At 43.2% G+C, this 16,870-nt stretch overlaps 1 protein-coding gene across 6 annotated transcripts in view; it reads left to right on the top strand.

The window, feature by feature from the left end:
• Ppp1r13b (protein phosphatase 1 regulatory subunit 13B) overlaps positions 1 to 16,870 on the top strand; it is a 103,693-nt gene that overhangs the window by 73,319 nt on the left and 13,504 nt on the right. For 4 of the 6 annotated variants that reach the window (XM_045154743.1, XM_045154741.1, XM_045154739.1 and 1 more), the window contains 4 exons: positions 1,789 to 1,963; positions 6,046 to 6,242; positions 10,885 to 11,031; positions 14,705 to 14,885. In XM_045154743.1, coding sequence (XP_045010678.1) covers positions 1,789 to 1,963; positions 6,046 to 6,242; positions 10,885 to 11,031; positions 14,705 to 14,885 — 700 coding nt within the window. The remainder of the gene's footprint in view (positions 1 to 1,788; positions 1,964 to 6,045; positions 6,243 to 10,884; positions 11,032 to 14,704; positions 14,886 to 16,870) is intronic. The other 2 variants (XM_045154742.1, XM_045154740.1) reach the window with 1 other exon arrangement.

Genomic DNA, 16,870 nt, shown 5'->3' with positions numbered 1-16,870 from the left:
CATGATGAATTCCAGGTCTGCCTGGGCTAGAGTGAGACCCTACCTCGAAAAATCAAAATAAATAAATAAAAATAAAAGCTACCATCAGTTAGGCATAGTGATCCACATCTTTAATCCCAGCACTGGGGAAGCTGAGGTAGTAGTATTGCCATGAGTTTGAGTCCAGTCTGGGCTACAGAATGAGTTCCAGGTTAGCCTGGGCTAGAGTGAGACCCTGCCCCCCCCCACAAAGTCACAGATTTTTCAAGAAGTGAAAGCCCCGAGTTAATGCTAAATCTGAAATATCTGAACATGTGATTCTTCATCTTAGCATGTGGTATGTAAAGTGTGCATAGTCATTCCCAAGAATTGTAGATCAGGTGTATTTTATGAACACAGATGGGGCCATACACATTTAATATTAGCTTATCTTTTAAGGTGTGTTTTCACATGGATACAGAAGAAAACTATTGAAGAGTATTACTTGTACTTTTTGTTTAAGGATTGTCCTGTGCTAAAATGTTTTACTGTTTATGAATGAAAAACAAACACTTCCTTAGCTGCTAGTGTCAGTTACCAGTTGGAGGTCTCTCCTGAGTGATCTTTTGTCTTTTCATGTAAAGCTGTCTGCTGGTCAATGTTCCTTTGAGTTTAGGAGATTGAGTAAGGGATTCTTGAAGTACTCTATAGTGGCCGGAAACAAGCCTGGTGGGACTTGATAGAATGCAGGGGAGTTTGACAGTGGGTGCATGCTCCCTACTGTGATCATTCTGCAATGGTATCAGCATTAGCTGAACATGCAGATTACTGTGTATAGTCAGGTCCCCTTTAAAAATCTCAATTAATCTCTTCCCACCCACCCCACCCCACCCCATCCCCCGCCGCTTCCTTTTGTTACCAGATCTGAGCATCCGTGTGAGTCTGTCCCTCCTTCCCAGCCATGAAGCCATGAAGGCTGGGAAGGGTGGGGGTATTACTCACCTTGGCTTGGGAATTTTTCTTCTTGCCTTCTATCTGTGTCATGCTTTGGGGGCACCCTCTCCCTTTGGTTATATGTAAGATTTATCTACATAATAAAAAAAGATTTATTTACATAATATCATACAATATTACATATTGATCTCTGAGTCCTTCACTATTTCTTTTTCTTTTTTTTTTTTGGTGGCACACACTTTTATTTTTTTATTTTTTAATCTAATTTATTAGTTTTCTTTTCAGTGAATACAGGCAGTTTGGTACCATTATTTAGGCTCATCTGTGATCTACCCCCTCCCATTAGGCCCTCCTTGTTAATGAAAATGGGTCGTGCATTGTGGAGTTAGCCCCCAGTTATTAGTATGATAAATGTCTCTGCAAATCATAACCCAACATGTAACTCTGACATTCTTTCCGCCCCCTCTTCCACAAGATTTCCCTGAGCCATGTTGGGTTCATTTTTGGTCTGCTTCAGTGCTGAGGTGTTGGGGGCCCTTCACTATTTCTTAATCCTTTCTGAAGGGCTTCTGTGTTCAATCTCCCATATGTTAGTGGACCTGCCCCAGCTTTTTTGGGCTACCAATTTCCTCATAATAACCTCACAAATTATGATTTCTCCCTAAATAAACTCAATCATTCATTAAAAAATTCCCAAACTCATTCCATCTCAAATATATGTATGTCCAGAAATGCAAATGTATAGACTAACACATGCAAGATGCTGTTCTCTACTATCCACTAAGTTGGGCAACATGGTGGGCTCCACCTAATCCCCCTTCAGTATATAGAGGTAGCTGTATTTCTGTTTTGTAAATTCTCTTTCTCCTTTATTAGGAGCAGCGTTTACATTTTCTAAAGCAACAGGAGCGCCGCCAGCAGCAATCTGTCTCAGAAAATGAAAAGCTTCAGAAATTGAAAGAACGAGTAGAAGCCCAGGAAAACAAGCTGAAGAAAATCCGTGCCATGCGAGGACAAGTTGACTACAGCAAAATTATGAACGGCAATCTGTGTATGTGCCCACTGTCCATTGCATCTGTACTCAGGCTGAGTCAAGTCATTCCAGTAGCCTGACAGTTTCAGTCATAAGTCCTTGTGGAGTTTTGCTATAGGAAATACAACAAACTATATTATATAAATAGTAAATATAATGTGAACACTCAGCTAGCTGCAGCTAGGAGGATAGGGTTAGTTTACTAGGTAGATAGACAGACAGACAGATAGAGAATAGAGAGAGAGAGAGAGAGAGAGATCAGGTAAGGTCTCACTCTAACTCAGGCTGACCTGGAATTCACTATGTAATCTCAGGGTGGCCTTGAACTCACAGGGATCCTCCTCTCTGCCTCCCGAGCATGCCCAGTTCCTGATTTTTATTTTAACTAAACCCCACTCCCAGTCTCCTCCCTCTAAAAAAGTTGCATAAAACTAGTAAAGTCAAAATTAGGTTATGTTCTGGTTAATGGTATTGTACTAAAATCAATTTTCTGGTTTGACTCATAGCAATCCTGTTACCTCAATCTCCTGAGTGCTGAGATTAAAAGTGTGAGCCACCATGCCTGGTTTAGTACTTCTGTCTCCTTGAATTAAACAAAACTTTGGGGTGGGGGGGCTGGAGAGATGGTTTAATAGTTAAGGTGCTGTGGTGATTTGATTAAACTTAAGTGTTCTGGATGCTAGGTTCCCAGATGATGGAGATTTGGGAATTAATGTCTCCTGGAGGCAGTGTATTATTGGGGGTAGGCTTATGGGTATTATAGCCAGCTCCCCCTTACTAGTGTTTGGTACACTCTCCTGTTCCTGTTGTTCACCTGATGTTGGCCAGGAAGTGATGTCCACCCTCTGCTCATGCCATTGTTTTCCCTGCCATTATGGAATGTCCCCTCAAGCCTGTAAGCCAAAGTAAACCTCTTTTCTCCCACAAGCTATTCTTGGTTGGGTGATTTTTACCAGCAATGCGAACCTGACTGCAAGAGATGCTTTGCCTGTGAAACCTTAGGTCCCAAGTTTGATTGCCCAGTACCCATGTAAGCCAGATGTACAAGGTATGCATGCATCTGGAGTTCCTTTGCAGTGGCTGAGAGGCCCTGGCATGCCTATTCTCTCTCTCAGATAATAAAATATTAAAAATTGTTTTGATTAGTACATTATAATGTCACATAGTTATACCATATTGCACATTTCAGCATAGCCCTAGTCATACAGTTGAGAGATCCTTCCTTTAATATTGGTTATAGCAGCCCTTGGGTTGGATTGGACTTGGCCATTGAAAGTCTGTTTTTATTAAACTATTTAAATTTTCACAGAGACCATACATCCCAGCACTAATGAAACTGAGGTCGGAAAATTGCTATGAGTTCAAAATCAGCCTGAGACTACAGAGTGAGTTCCAAGTCAGCCTGGAATAGACCCTGCCTCAAAAAAGAAAAAGAAAAAAAAAAAAAAAGACAAGCATGGTGATGCACTCAGACTTGTAATTCCAGTACTCAGGAAGCAAAGTCAGTAGTATTGTTGCATGTTCAAGGCTAGCCTGAGCTACATAACAAGTGCTAAGTGAGTCAGGGCTACAGAGTAAGACCCTGTCTCAGAAAAACAAATAGTTTGGGGAAGTAGCTCAGTCAGGAAAGTGCTTGCCTCCCAAGCATGAGGATCTGAGTTTGGTGGCAAGTACCAATAAAAATGCTGGGCATACTGATACCATCTTTTGCAGTGTGAATGTTTATTCTGTGCCATTATGGGTTTTTTTGAGGTTACTTTTGGTATTATGGTTAAAAGACCTTGGATTATGGGGATATATGAACATCATTGGAATTGATAAGAACTATATGGGCACTTTTAAAGTTGGATGAATGTATTGCATTTTACATCATGTATGGTTATCAGTTTATGGGGGCCAGGGGCAGAATGTGGTGGTTTGGTTCTGGTGTCCCCCATAAACTTAGGTGTTCTGGATGTTAGGTTCCCCAGCAGATGGCAATTGGAAATTAAAGCCTCCTGGAGGGAGTGTATTATTGGGGGTGGGATGTTATAACCAGCTTCCCTTTGCCAGTGTTTGGCATACTCTCCTGTTCCTGTTGTCCACCTGATGTTGGCCAGGGGGTGATGTCTACCCTCTGCTCATGCCATCACTTTCCCCTGCCATCGTGGAGCTTCCCCTCAAGTCTGTAAGCCAAAATAAACCTCTTTTTCCCACAAAAAAAAAAAAAAAAATGCTGGACATAGCCAGGCGTGGTGGCACATGCCTTTAATCCCAGCACTCAGGAGGCAGAGGTAGGAGGATCTCCGTGAGTTTGAGGCCACCCTGAGACTACATAGTGAATTTCAGGTCAGCCTGAGCTAGAGTGAGACCCTACCTGGGAAAAAAACAAAATGCTGGGCATTGCCGGGCATGGTGGCACACACCTTTAATCCCAGCACTGGGAGGCAGAGGTAGGAGTATCGCTGTGAGTTCAAGGCCACTCTGAGACTCCATAGTGAATTACAGGTCAGCCTGGGCTAGAGTGAAACCCTACCTCGAAAAAAAAAAAAAAAAATGCTGGGCATGGTAGCATGTGCTTATAATTGTAGTGCTGGGAAGGCAGAGACAAGAGGATCCCCGAGACAGCCATTTAGCCTAATTGGCAAGCCCCAGTCCAATGAGAGACCCTGTCTTAGAAAGATGTGACATCTGAAGGCTAGTGAGATGGCTCAGCAGTTAAAAGCACTTGCTTGTAAAGCCTAACTACCCAAGTTTGATTCTCTAGTACCCACATAAAGCCAGATGCACACAGTAGTACATGTGTCTGGAGTTCATTTGCAACAGCTAAAGGCTCTAGTGCATCCATTCTCTCTGTCCTTGCAGGGCATAGTGGCACACGCCTTTAATCCCAGCACAGGAGGCCGAGTTAGGAGGATCACTGTGAGTTAGAAGCCAGCCTAAGACTATATAGTGAATTCCAAATCAGCATGGGCTAGAGCAAGACCCTACCTCAAAAAACTAAAGTAAATAAATAAATAAAATTCCAAATGAATATTTTTTTAAAAAGATAGTAGTATGAGTGTGGTGGTTCATACCTGTAATCTCAACACTTGGGAGACAGAAGCAGGAAGATCCCTGCAATTTGGAGGCTAGCCTGGTCTACATAGTGAGTTCCAGGCCAGCTAGTGTTACATAATGTCTCCTTCAAACAAACAAAGAAGTGGCTTCCACATGCATACATGCTAAAAGAGAGAAAGAGAAGAAGATATTCCTCACAGGTGCACACTTTTGTTTCTGTGTGAACCCTGAATTTTTTTGTTTGTTTGTTTTTTGTTTTTTGTTTTTCGAGGTAGGGTCTCACTCTGGCTCAGGCTGACCTGGAATTCACTATGTAGTCTCAGGGTGGCCTTGAACTCACGGCGATCCTCCTACCTCTGCCTCCCTAGTGCTGGGATTAAAGGTGTGCGCCACCACACCCGGCTTTTTTTTAATTTTTTTTTTTTTCCGAGGTAGGGTGAACCCTGAATTTTAATAAGTTTTCTGTGTGTGTGGTCTTGCCACTACAAATGACACTGAACATAACACCATTTTGCATCTTGCCTTAGGTGAGTGCTGGGCAGTCAAACCCTGGCCAGCAGACTTTGCAAGCAAGTGCCTTTAACAACTGAGCTATCTCTTCAGTCCTGATTTGTTTGTAAATCAATTCTGTCAGTGCCTACTTGATGTTACAGTAGTCGGAAAGGCCTTTGATCTGTTACTGCCTGAAATGTCTTAACAGAACTAGCTTTGGAATTTATTGCCCTAAAGAATATTCAGGAGCATAACAAATAGAATTATTTGCTCTTTAAATAGTCATATCATGTGTTTCAAAAATTTATTGAAATGTGTGTTGGGTCTGGGTAGGGGATACTTCCCTAGCAAGCACAAGGCTGTGGGTTCCTCATCTTTAGCACTTTGGAGATTAACAGATGTGTTTATGGGTTGTGCACGTACATTTTTATCTTTTTATTTTATTTTGGTTTTTCATGCATACACTTTAATCCAAGGCTGGTGCTAAATAATAACTGAATTAAGTGTAGTGTATAGAAAATGAAGACAGAGTATCAGTTAAATGACTTTGTTCTCTTGGGTACTTACAGCTGCTGAAATAGAAAGGTTCAGTGCCATGTTCCAGGAAAAGAAGCAGGAGGTACAGACTGCGATTTTAAGAGTTGATCAGCTTAGTCAACAATTGGAAGATTTAAAGAAAGGAAAACTGAACGGGTTCCAGTCTTATAATGGCAAATTGACAGGACCAGCAGCAGTGGAATTAAAAAGACTCTACCAAGAGCTACAGGTAACTTGTCTGGGCCTGGGAAATAGTTATATCAAAATGTTCCTCACTTTTTGGCTTTCTCTATAGTGAGTACTGAAAATAAATCAATAGGTTCTAATTTAATAGTAGGCACAAATTCTGTTCAGTGTTTTGCAAGGTAGGGTCTCGCTGTAGCCCAGGATAACCTGATACTCACTATGTAATCTCAGGGTGGCCTTGAACTCACAGCAATCCTTCTGTCTCTGCCTCTCAATTACAGGGATTAAAGACAGTCACCACCACGCCCAGCCAGTGCAAAATAATTTTAAGAGGATTTAATGAGATGTAATTCTTACAATATATAATTGACTTATTTTTTTTAACTTTTTTGTTTGTTTGTTTTTTGTTTTTCGAGGTAGGGTCTCACTCTAGCTTAGGCTGACCTAGAATTCCCTATGTAGTCTCAGAATAGCCTTGAACTCATGGTGATCCTCCTAGCTCTGCCTCCCAAGTGCTGGGATTAAAGGTACCACCATACCTGGCTTACTTTTTAACATTTTTTATTAACAACTTTAACAATTATAGACCAAAAAAACATAATAATTACTTTCCCTCCCCTACTTTCTCCTCCACAAATCCACTCCATCATATCCCTTCCCTCTCAATTAGTGTTTCTTTTATTTTGATGTCATCTTTTTCTCCTGTTTATGTGGGTCTTGTGTAGGTAGTACCAGGTACCATGAGGTCATGGATATCTAGCCATTTTGTGCTGGAAGATTGCATTGTAAGCAGTCCTACCCTTCCTTTGGCTCTTACATTCTTTCTACCACCTCTTCTGCAATGGACTCTGAGCCTTGGAAGGTATGATAGAGATGTTTCAGTGCCCAACACTCCTCAGTCACTTCTTCTCAGCACTGTGGTGCCTTTCAGTCATCCCAGAGGTCACCACTATCTGAAAAGAGAAGCTTCTCTAGCCAAAATTGAGAGTGGCATTAATATATGGGTAGGAACGTTAAGAAAAGTGCTTACAGGGCAGTTTGGTGAGCGGAATATATGCATTTAGCCAGACACCAGCAGGTGTTACTCCCCTAAGGCTCATGACCTCCCCTGTCATAGGCTTTTGACTAGGTTTTCAGTACCAGGCATGCATTTCCTCCCATGGAGTGGGTCTCTAATCCAATTAGAGAGCAGTTGGTTTTCCCCATAATAGATATGGCACTATTATACCCATGCAATCATTTGGCCTGGCTGGCCAAAGTTAAGGCTTACAGTGTCTGCTGTTGTTTATTTCCACTGATGACTTCTCTCTCCCATATGGCTGCGTGCAGGATAGCTTTTTCCAACTTTCTGTCAGCTGGTCTTACAAGGGAGGAGAGTTTTAGCTCAGCTCCAGATTGTTTTCTCAGCGACCTTGCAGCCCAAGCATGTGGAGTCTCCAGCAGTAAAGTCTTACCATCTATTCCTGGTGGGAAACCAAGAGCCTCAGCAACGGCCTGTTATGTTTTCAGGGCATCAGTGACCTCCCTGGCCAAGAACTCACTGGAAGGTATACCATCCCTGGCACTGAAATTTTTATAGTAACAGTCTATGGCTTCCGGGTGTGCCATTGTCCAAAAAAGTAGGCTTCCATATGACTTATTCATACCCTATTATTATTATTATTATTATTATTATTATTATTATTTTGGTTTTTCGAGGTAGGGTCTCACTCTAGCTCAGGCTGACCTGGAATTCACTATGTACTCTCAGGGTGGCCTCAAACTCACAGTGATCCTCATAACTCTGCCTACCAAATGCTGGGATTAAAGGCATACACCACCATGTCCGGGCCCTCTTAAGTTTTCATTAACCCTACCTCTTCCCTTCCTTTACTCAATCTCTTACCCTGACTTCACTTAGGCCATTCCACCCCCAGTAATCTGTTCTTCTACGTACATATATACAATAGCATCCTCTTAAGTCCTCCCCTCTCCTCCCTGCCTTATAGCCCCTTTCCAGCTTACTGGCCTCTGCTACCAGTTTTCACTCCAGCTCACATTCAAGTATAAACATTTGTAGCTAGGATCCACATATAAGAGAAAACATGTGGTATTTGGCTTTCTGGCCTGGGTTACTTCACTTAGTACAATCCTTTATAGATCCATTCATTTTCCTGAAAATTTTATACTTTTGTTTTTTTTTTTTCTTTACCACTGAATAGAATTCCATTGTATAAATGTACCACATCTTCATTATCCATTCATCAGTTGAGGGACATCTAGGGTGGTTCCATTTGTTAGCTATTGTGACTAGAGCAACAATAAACATGGATGTGCAAGTATCTCTAAGGTAGTGAGACAAGTCCTTAGGATATGTGCCTGTAAGGTTCAGGATTGACCAAGACCATGGAGACTACTCTGAGTCAAAGATGGAAGCTTTTATTCTGGAAAAATACAAGCTGCCAGGACTGGATCTGAAGAGCAGAGCAGAGCAGTCAATTTTGAGATTACAGATAGTGAACTATATAGAGCTCTTCAGTTGAGGGAAGGTGAGGAAGGGAAATAGCTAGGGTGTAAGACTAGAACAGTGACCAGGTGACCTGAGAGATAAGGGAACAAGATAAGGGGGGGGCTGGAAACCTAGACCTGGGACATTGTTAGGCAAGAAAAGGAAAATGGCTGGATGGCTCCTTGAGGAATGTGGATGACCCACTTCATTATGTCTCTCTTGCCATCCTGCTGTGACTCCATTTTGTACTGACCTAACATTCCAGCCTTTTGTTAATGCAGTTTCGTGGTGGCTAGAGGTGGCAGAATGGTGAGATTAATAGCACCATTGTAGCATGTTGTTATGACTTGGTCCTGAGCAAAGCAGAGACTTCTCTCATACCATGGCTGTACTGACCTGGCTTCAGGGCAGTCACTGGCAGATACCTGTTATAGCGAAGGTGAGGGAGATGGGCTCTGTGCACCCCATGAGAAGACAGAAGGGAGAATAAAGGAGCTTGTCAAAACACCAGGTGTAAAGGGTGGATGAGCATTCAGAGGTGAGAGATAGAGGGCTTGGGACAAGAGGAGGCACAGGTGCATTTTGGGATCAGGGAAAAAGTAGGAACACAAGAGAGTTTAAGTTTGAGAGTGTCCATTGGAGTGGATGAGATAGGGTAAGGGCTAAGGAAAGAGGGGCCCAGAGGAATAGCTCTGATTCTGGCTAAGGCAAGTAGGAGGAGCTGGGTTCAGGCTGGGTGAAGTTAATTCAGGACTGGCAGAGGCTAGTATTGTAAGTCAGCATCAGACAGGGGAACCAATTAGTCCTAATCATTGTTTATATTGTAGTTATATTTTTCTCATTGGGTGAGTAAGACCATGTAGGCTGCCAGAATTAACTGCATATTTTGGATGTCAATAATGATGCTGTAGGAGGTACTTTTAGGGACATGTGAGGTGTTCTGTGACTCTCTACATGTCATCTGCTAGGATAAGTCAAAAGGCTGTGCTGACCAAGTGTCCCTCTCTCTTTTGGGAAGCCTGGAGGACTGATTTTCCTGCAGCGTGACTCTCCTGTTGCAGATACACTGACTTAGAATTCATTTTTGGGTCTCCACATCCTCTCTGATTAAGAAGACAGGTAACTTACCAGAGGCTAGAGGTTCAAGGGTCCCATATCGCCTGTGGCCTTTTGACCTGGGAGCAAGAACCAAAAGATTTATTATCCTTTTTTTTAAAAAATTTTTTTGTTTGTTTATTTTTATTTATTTGAGAGTTACAGAGAGAAGGAGGGAGAGAGAGAAAGAGAGAGAGTGAGAGAGAATGGGAGCACCAGGGCTTCCAGCCACTGCAAACGAACTCCAGATGCGTGTGCCCCCTTGTGCATCTGGCTAACGTGTGTCCTGGGGAATGGAGCCTCGAACCGGGGTTTTTAGGCTTCACAGGCAAGCGCTTAACTGCTAAGCCATCCCTCCAGCCCAAGATTCATTATCCTTTTAACTCCAGTGTTTCCAATTGATTTTGGCTTTTACATATGGTTACTAATCAGAGAGACTATACATATCTGATTAGCAAAACAGATTAGTCAAAAGGGTGTAGAACATATCTGGTTAGCAAAGTAGATCTGGTTAGAGAATGACACAATAGTTTAAAATCATTAATATTTGTTTAGTTGTCAGGTGACAGTGTCAGCTATATCTGAGACATAGAAAGCATATACATTCTATCTTTTAAGCATCTGTCAGTTATAAGTATAGGCAGAACAGTTTAGTAGCCCTGAAAACAGTATTTTATTAATCAATAACTTTAAGGCAATTGATTTAACCTAGAAATTGTATGCCAGGAAACAGGCAAGACAGTATAAAAACTTGGCATCTGTGTTTGAAAACAACTTTGGCTAGTCTGTATACCAATTCAAGTATCAATAACACCCAACACTAGAAGTAGAACAGCAACTTAAGATTTTTTTTTAGGGCAGGAAACATGTTTTAAGTGTCAATATCTCTATAAGCAATGAACTTAATATACCAGAAATGAAACAATTAAGTGAAACCTTGACTGAGACTGATTGCTCAAGAATAAAATAAACGTGGTCATTGTTATGTGAGCACTAGAAATCAAACCCAAGTTCTCACGGTTGCAAGACAAGCATTCTACCAACTGAGCTGCCTTCCTAGCTATTAATGCAAATCTTGAAAGTTGTCTTTTCTATTTTTCAGATTCGTAACCAGCTTAACCAGGAACAGAATTCCAAGCTCCAGCAGCAGAAGGAGCTATTAAATAAGCGCAACATGGAGGTGGCCATGATGGATAAGCGAATCAATGAGCTACGTGAGCGCCTTTATGGCAAGAAAGTTCAGGCATGTGTAAGAGAAAATGTCTATGAGCTAAACTGCTATCAGTGGTTTATCTTGTTGCTGGGCCTGGTGGCACGCACTGAAATCCCAGCACTTGGGAGGTGGAGGCAGGAGGATTGTGATCTTGTTTAAGGCCAGCCTGGGCTAGAATGACACCCTGCCCTTAAGAAAAAAAAGAAATCAGAAACCCTGAAAGTCCTTATGTCACTGAGTGGCCTATGCTGCTCCCATCTGTCACAGCTGACAGAACATAAATGACCATAAGCCTCCTAAACCACCTCCACATGATTGTATAAACCAAATGAGAGTAGACATAAATTCAGTGTCCCAGCTATTCTGTTGCATCCTCTCCCCAGGGGTCAGAGCCCTGCCTTGCTTAAGCTCAGCTTCCTTCATCTCTGGGGCCATCCCTCCTTTATGCAGTGGAAAATGCCTTTGGAGTTGTAGGCCCTGGTTATGTCAATGTTTTTTACATCTGGGCAAACTGCTTGACCTTTGTAGCCTCAAGTCCTTGCTATAAAGGGATCTGTTGTCCCTGCCACAGGGGGTGGTGTAAGGATTCTTAGAAGTAATTTATCTGCAAGCTGGAAAGATGGCTGAGCAGTTAAAGCTGCTTGCTTGCAAAGGTTGACAGCCTGTGTTCAGTTCTCCAGTACTCATCTAAAGCCAGATGCACAAAGTGGCAGATGTATCTGGAATTCATTTGTAGTGGCAAGAGGCCCTGGTGTGCCTATATTTTCTCTGTCTTCTTTCTCTTTCATCTCCCCCACCACAAATAAATAAAGTATTTAAATTTTAAAAGAGAGAGAGTGTGCGCCAGGCGTGGTGACACATGCCTTTAATCCCAGCACTTGGGAGGCAGAGGTAGGAGAAGGATCACTGTGAATTCGAAGGTCACCCTGGGCTAGAGCAAAACCCTACCTCAAAAAGCCAAAAAGAAAAAAAAAAAAAACAACAAAAAACTCATCTGTAAATGTGTATAAGGCATTCTGCTTTAAAAATCTTGGTATTCTGAATTTCAAAGATAGTAAATACTGTTTGTTTTTAATTTATTTGTAAGGAGAAACAGAGTGGGCATGCCAGGGCCCCTTGCCTCTGCAAATGAACTCCAGATGCATGCATCACTTTGTCCATCTGGCTTTACTTGGGAACTGGGGAATTGAGCCCAGGTTGTTAAGCTTTGCAGGCAAGTACCTTAGCCACTGACCTATCTCCCTAGCCCTAAATACTGCTTTTAAAAACAGAAACTGTGAGCCAGACATGGTGGTGCATGCCTTTAATCCCAGTACTTGGGAGGCAGAGGTAGGAGGATTGCTGTGAGTTGGAGGCCAGCCTGGGACTAGAGTCTATTCTAAGTCAGCCTAGGCTATAGTGAAACCCTACCTTGAAGAAAAAAAATTGAAGCAGTACAGAAATAGTTAAAAGGAAAATGTAACAAACCTGTCTTACTGTTATTCAGAAGTGACAGTTGTTAATGGTTCTGATCTTTTGCTTAATTCAGACACAAAGATACAGAAAGGTAAAAAAAAATTTAAATATTTTATTTTTATTTATTTGAGAGGAAGGGAAAGAGTTAAAGAAGAAGAGAGAGAATAGATGTACCAGGGCCTCCAGCCACTGCATGTGCATCTGGCTTATGGGAGTCCTAGGGAATTGAACCTGGGTCCTTGGGCTTTGCAGCCAAGTGCCTTAACCACTAAGTCATCTCTTCAGCCCCAAAAGGTCTTTATTCTTTAATTCTTTAATTTTAACTGGAAATGGGATTGTAATGATTAGTCTCTTGTTTTGTTTTTTCCCCATGCACTTGGCTGTCTTTCTGGTCACTAACCTCATTCTGTAATACTTATATACTATACTATGGGACAGGACCTGCCTCCCTCTACCATGCCGAGTCTTGCTGCCCCTTAGTGCATGGAAGAGAATGCGCACTGAATGCCTGCACAGAGGAGGGTCCACTGTGCCCTGTGCCTTGGTTGGGTGTGGCATCCAGCCTTCCTGTAGAGCTGATTGCACTCTGTCCTCATGGTGGGAGAACAGAGCAGGTGCTCACCAGTAAGGCCGTCCTCCCAAAGTTCCCATGCATATGCTCAGATACTGGTATTCTCACAGTAAAGTAACAGAAATGTCCCCTTGACAGCCTTTGGCACTCTGCTCTGAATGATGCTCTAAGTGTGGGCTTCAGGGCTTTGCCCAGGTGAGGTGGATTTAGAGGATGATGGAAGATGATGCTACCTCCATGGGCCCTAACAGTTAGTCTCTTACAGATCTCTTTTAACAAGAGTGCAAAGGTCAGTGGTTTGTTTCACTATGATTTCAGGTGAGGTTTATCCTTTTTTTCCTCAAGATTAACAACATAGATGCCATGAAAGATACCATATACACATACTCTCCATGCCTATTTATGTAACGTTTTTACTTTCCATATGTAGCAGTAGTGAAGCGGTCAGGGTTCATCAGAAAAGCAGAATTAGGAGAGAGAGAGAGAGGTGTGTGTGTAGAGGCAGGATGTTGGTGGATGAAAGGTTGACTCATGTGTTATGGAGGCTGGCAAGGCTGACCTATGTGGCCTAGAAACCCAATAGCTGAATCAAAGGCTGTCTATTGTAGAGTCTACTCTTCCTGACATGGCCTTCCACTGATTGCATGAGACCTACCTTATGGAGTCATGCAGAATATTACATACAGTTGTAGGAGGCAGTGGATCCCCATTTAGAGCCTGCCTAGCTAGGGACCCTGAGGAACCTGCAGTTCTCTAGTTAAATTCCTTTACATGCCTTTTGTCTTGGTCAACAGTGTGTGGCAGTGTTCATCTGAGGCTATGTCCTTGCTTATACAGGCAAAACTGCCCTCAGGAAACGATGGTCATCATTAGGACTAGCATCACCTGGGCACCTTGCCCTGCATCCTGCAGCACCTGTTATCCTGACTATAGACGTAGGCACAGAGGCTTAGGATAAGTCACTGGCAAAAGATGGCACAAAAAGTGGTAGAACATGGGCTGGAGAGATGGCTTAGCGGTTAAGCGCTTTCCTATGAAGCCTAAGGACCCCGGTTCAAGGCTCGGTTCCCCAGGTCCCACGTTAGCCAGATGCACAAGGGGGCGCATGCATCTGGAGTTCGTTTGCAGAGGCTGGAAGTTCTGGTGCGCCCATTCTCTCTCTCTCCCTCTATCTGTCTTTCTCTCTGTGTCTGTCGCTCTCAAATAAATAAATAAATAAATAATTTAAAAAAAAAGTGGTAGAACAGGATTTGAAGCCATGTTCAGAACACAGGTTTTGACTAGTGCCTGTGTCCATCATGGTGAGGGAGCTAGTGTGGAGGGCAATGGAAATTGTGTAGCTCATGGGTCAGTCCTCTGAAAGCTTCCTCTTCTAGATGCTAGTCTTGGCAAGTGAGGTGCTTCCAAGTTATAAACTGTCAAGAGAACAGTGTATGTTTGAGCAAGAAGTCTTTCACTGGGCCCAGAGGGTTTTTTTGTTGTTGTTTTTTGTTTTTTTCAAGGTAGGGTTTCATACTAGCACAGGCTGACCTGGAATTCACTATGTAGTCTCAAGGTGGCCTCGAACTCACAATGATCCTACCTCTGCCTCCCAAATGCTGGGATTAAAGGTGTGTGCCACCACACCCAGCTCTACTGTTTCTTTTAAGAGAATCTTGACTCTCATTTCTTCCTAATCTGCAGCTGAACCGTGTGAATGGTACTTCGTCACCTCAATCGCCCCTGAGTACATCTGGTAGGGTTGCTGCTGTGGGTCCTTATATCCAGGTTCCTAGTGCTGGGGGCTACCCTATCCCGGGGGATCCTATAAAGCCCCAGTCGCTCACCATTGCCTCAAGTGCTGCTCATGGAAGATCTAAGTCTGGTAAGTTGCCTAGGTCTCTAGGGAGAGGAGGGGCATGGAGGTAGCAGCAGCTTCAACCCCTAGATCAGACCCAGGCTCAGGCTCTTCCTGAGGTGCCTGGTTGCCAAAGTAACTGTAGCCCTAAAACAAGAACAAATTCATAATCCAAATGTCTCTGCTGTGGCTTTTCAGAATACAGATGTGAATTACAGTGCCACACATGTTACAGGTTTGCTGGCCCAAGGATACTCAGCATCCAGCTGGATGCCTCATTGGCTAGACTCAGGTGTGCTGCAGGTTTGGTACAGTGGAGATAGGGGCTGCCTCTGTAAAGATCAAGCGCTTTAGCCTGTCTTATCCCTCACTCAACACAATCTTCATCAGTCAGAAAATCCACAAACCTTGGGTTGAGGGTGTAGCTGAGTAATACAGTACTGGCCTAGCATGTACAAGGTCCTGGGTTTGATTTCCAGCACTGAGAGAAAACAGTGGAAAAATCCACAAACCAGGCCAGGCATGGTGCACATCTTTAGTCCCAGCACTCAGGTGGCAGAGGTAGGAGGATCACTGAGTTCTAGGTCAGCCTGGAACCCTACCTCAAAACAAACAAACAAACAAACAGATCTACAAAGGCTGGAGAGATTGCTCAGTGGTTGAGGCACTTGCCTGAAAGCCTAACAACCTGGGTTTGATTCCCCAGTATTCACGTAAGCCAGATACACATAGTGGCACATGCATCTGGAGTTTGTTTGCAGTGGCTGGAGGCCCTTGGAGTGCCCATTCTCTATCTCTCTGCCTTTCTCTCTCTCCTTTCAAATAAATTAATAAAAATATTTTTAACAATCTGCAAACCATTACTTTGTTTTTGTATACTTAGGTAGTATGATGGCTCAGACTTCCTGGTTAGAATGCCATGCATAGCACTCTGTACATGTAGCATGTGATTTTTCTTTAAACCAACAGATAAAGAAGTTAGGGTTACAGGGCATGGGGACATACACTTGTAATCCTAGTACTCAGGAAGCAGAGACAGACTTGTAGATTGCTGCAGTTTCAAGGCCAGCCTGCTCTATGTAGTAAGTTCCAGAGGCCAACCAGGCCTACATAGGGAGACTACAAAAAAAGAAAGAGAGGAGAAAGCAAGCTAGTGATCACTTGGGCTTCCTTAGGATAAGACTTCCATGACTAGGTTGGTTCATTTACCTGCACACACAGTGATAGGGATCCATATCCTGATCCATCCCTTCATTTTTTTTGTTTGTTTTTGTTTTTTGAGGTAGGGTCTCACTCTAGCCCAGGCTGACCTGGAATTGAATATGTAGTCTCAGGGTAGCCTCAAACTCACAGCAATCCTCCTACCTCTGCCTCTCAAGTGCTGGGATTAAAGGTGTGTGCCACCATACCCGGCAATCCCTTCATTTGTGAAATGGGGTTTCTTTCCTACCATCGGCTGGTATTTTGAACAGTCTTTGCTCTTTTCAGGATTGGTGAGCAGTCTGTGCTGGTCTTTGTGCTGCTTTCTCTTGATTGACACCTACTATCCCAGCAGCACGTCTGCTGCTCTGGCTTGTTCTAACTAACAAGAGGAAGACTCCCTTACCTTCACAAGCCAGAATCCCACTCAGATCTCTTTATGGCCATGTCTCAGCAGCCGCTTGGGGTGTGTGGTCAGCTTGAACTTCTCATTGAAGCATTCTTTGATAAGCTGTCACTTCTGGTTAAATAACCTGTTTATGGTAGAAGTGAATGTGTGGTGGTTTCAGTGGCAGGAAATTAGCACAACTGGACTGTGAAGTCCCCCAGTGGGACTCTAACCCCTTGCTATTGGCTATCCCAGTTCTGTGTCGCATAGATGGCCACAGTAGATCGAGTGACCAGCACATGGGTCGTGTCAGACCTGGACGTCGGGCCTGACTCTGGTTCCTCATGGCACTGTGCAAGTCCACTTACAAACTATATGTTGGCTAACAGGCTTAGTCACTTTGGATCTGTAACACGACTGAATC

The sequence above is a fragment of the Jaculus jaculus genome, chromosome 7 (assembly GCF_020740685.1).
Source record: "Jaculus jaculus isolate mJacJac1 chromosome 7, mJacJac1.mat.Y.cur, whole genome shotgun sequence".
Taxonomy (NCBI): domain Eukaryota; kingdom Metazoa; phylum Chordata; class Mammalia; order Rodentia; family Dipodidae; genus Jaculus; species Jaculus jaculus.
This window is presented reverse-complemented; position numbering and strand designations above follow the sequence as displayed.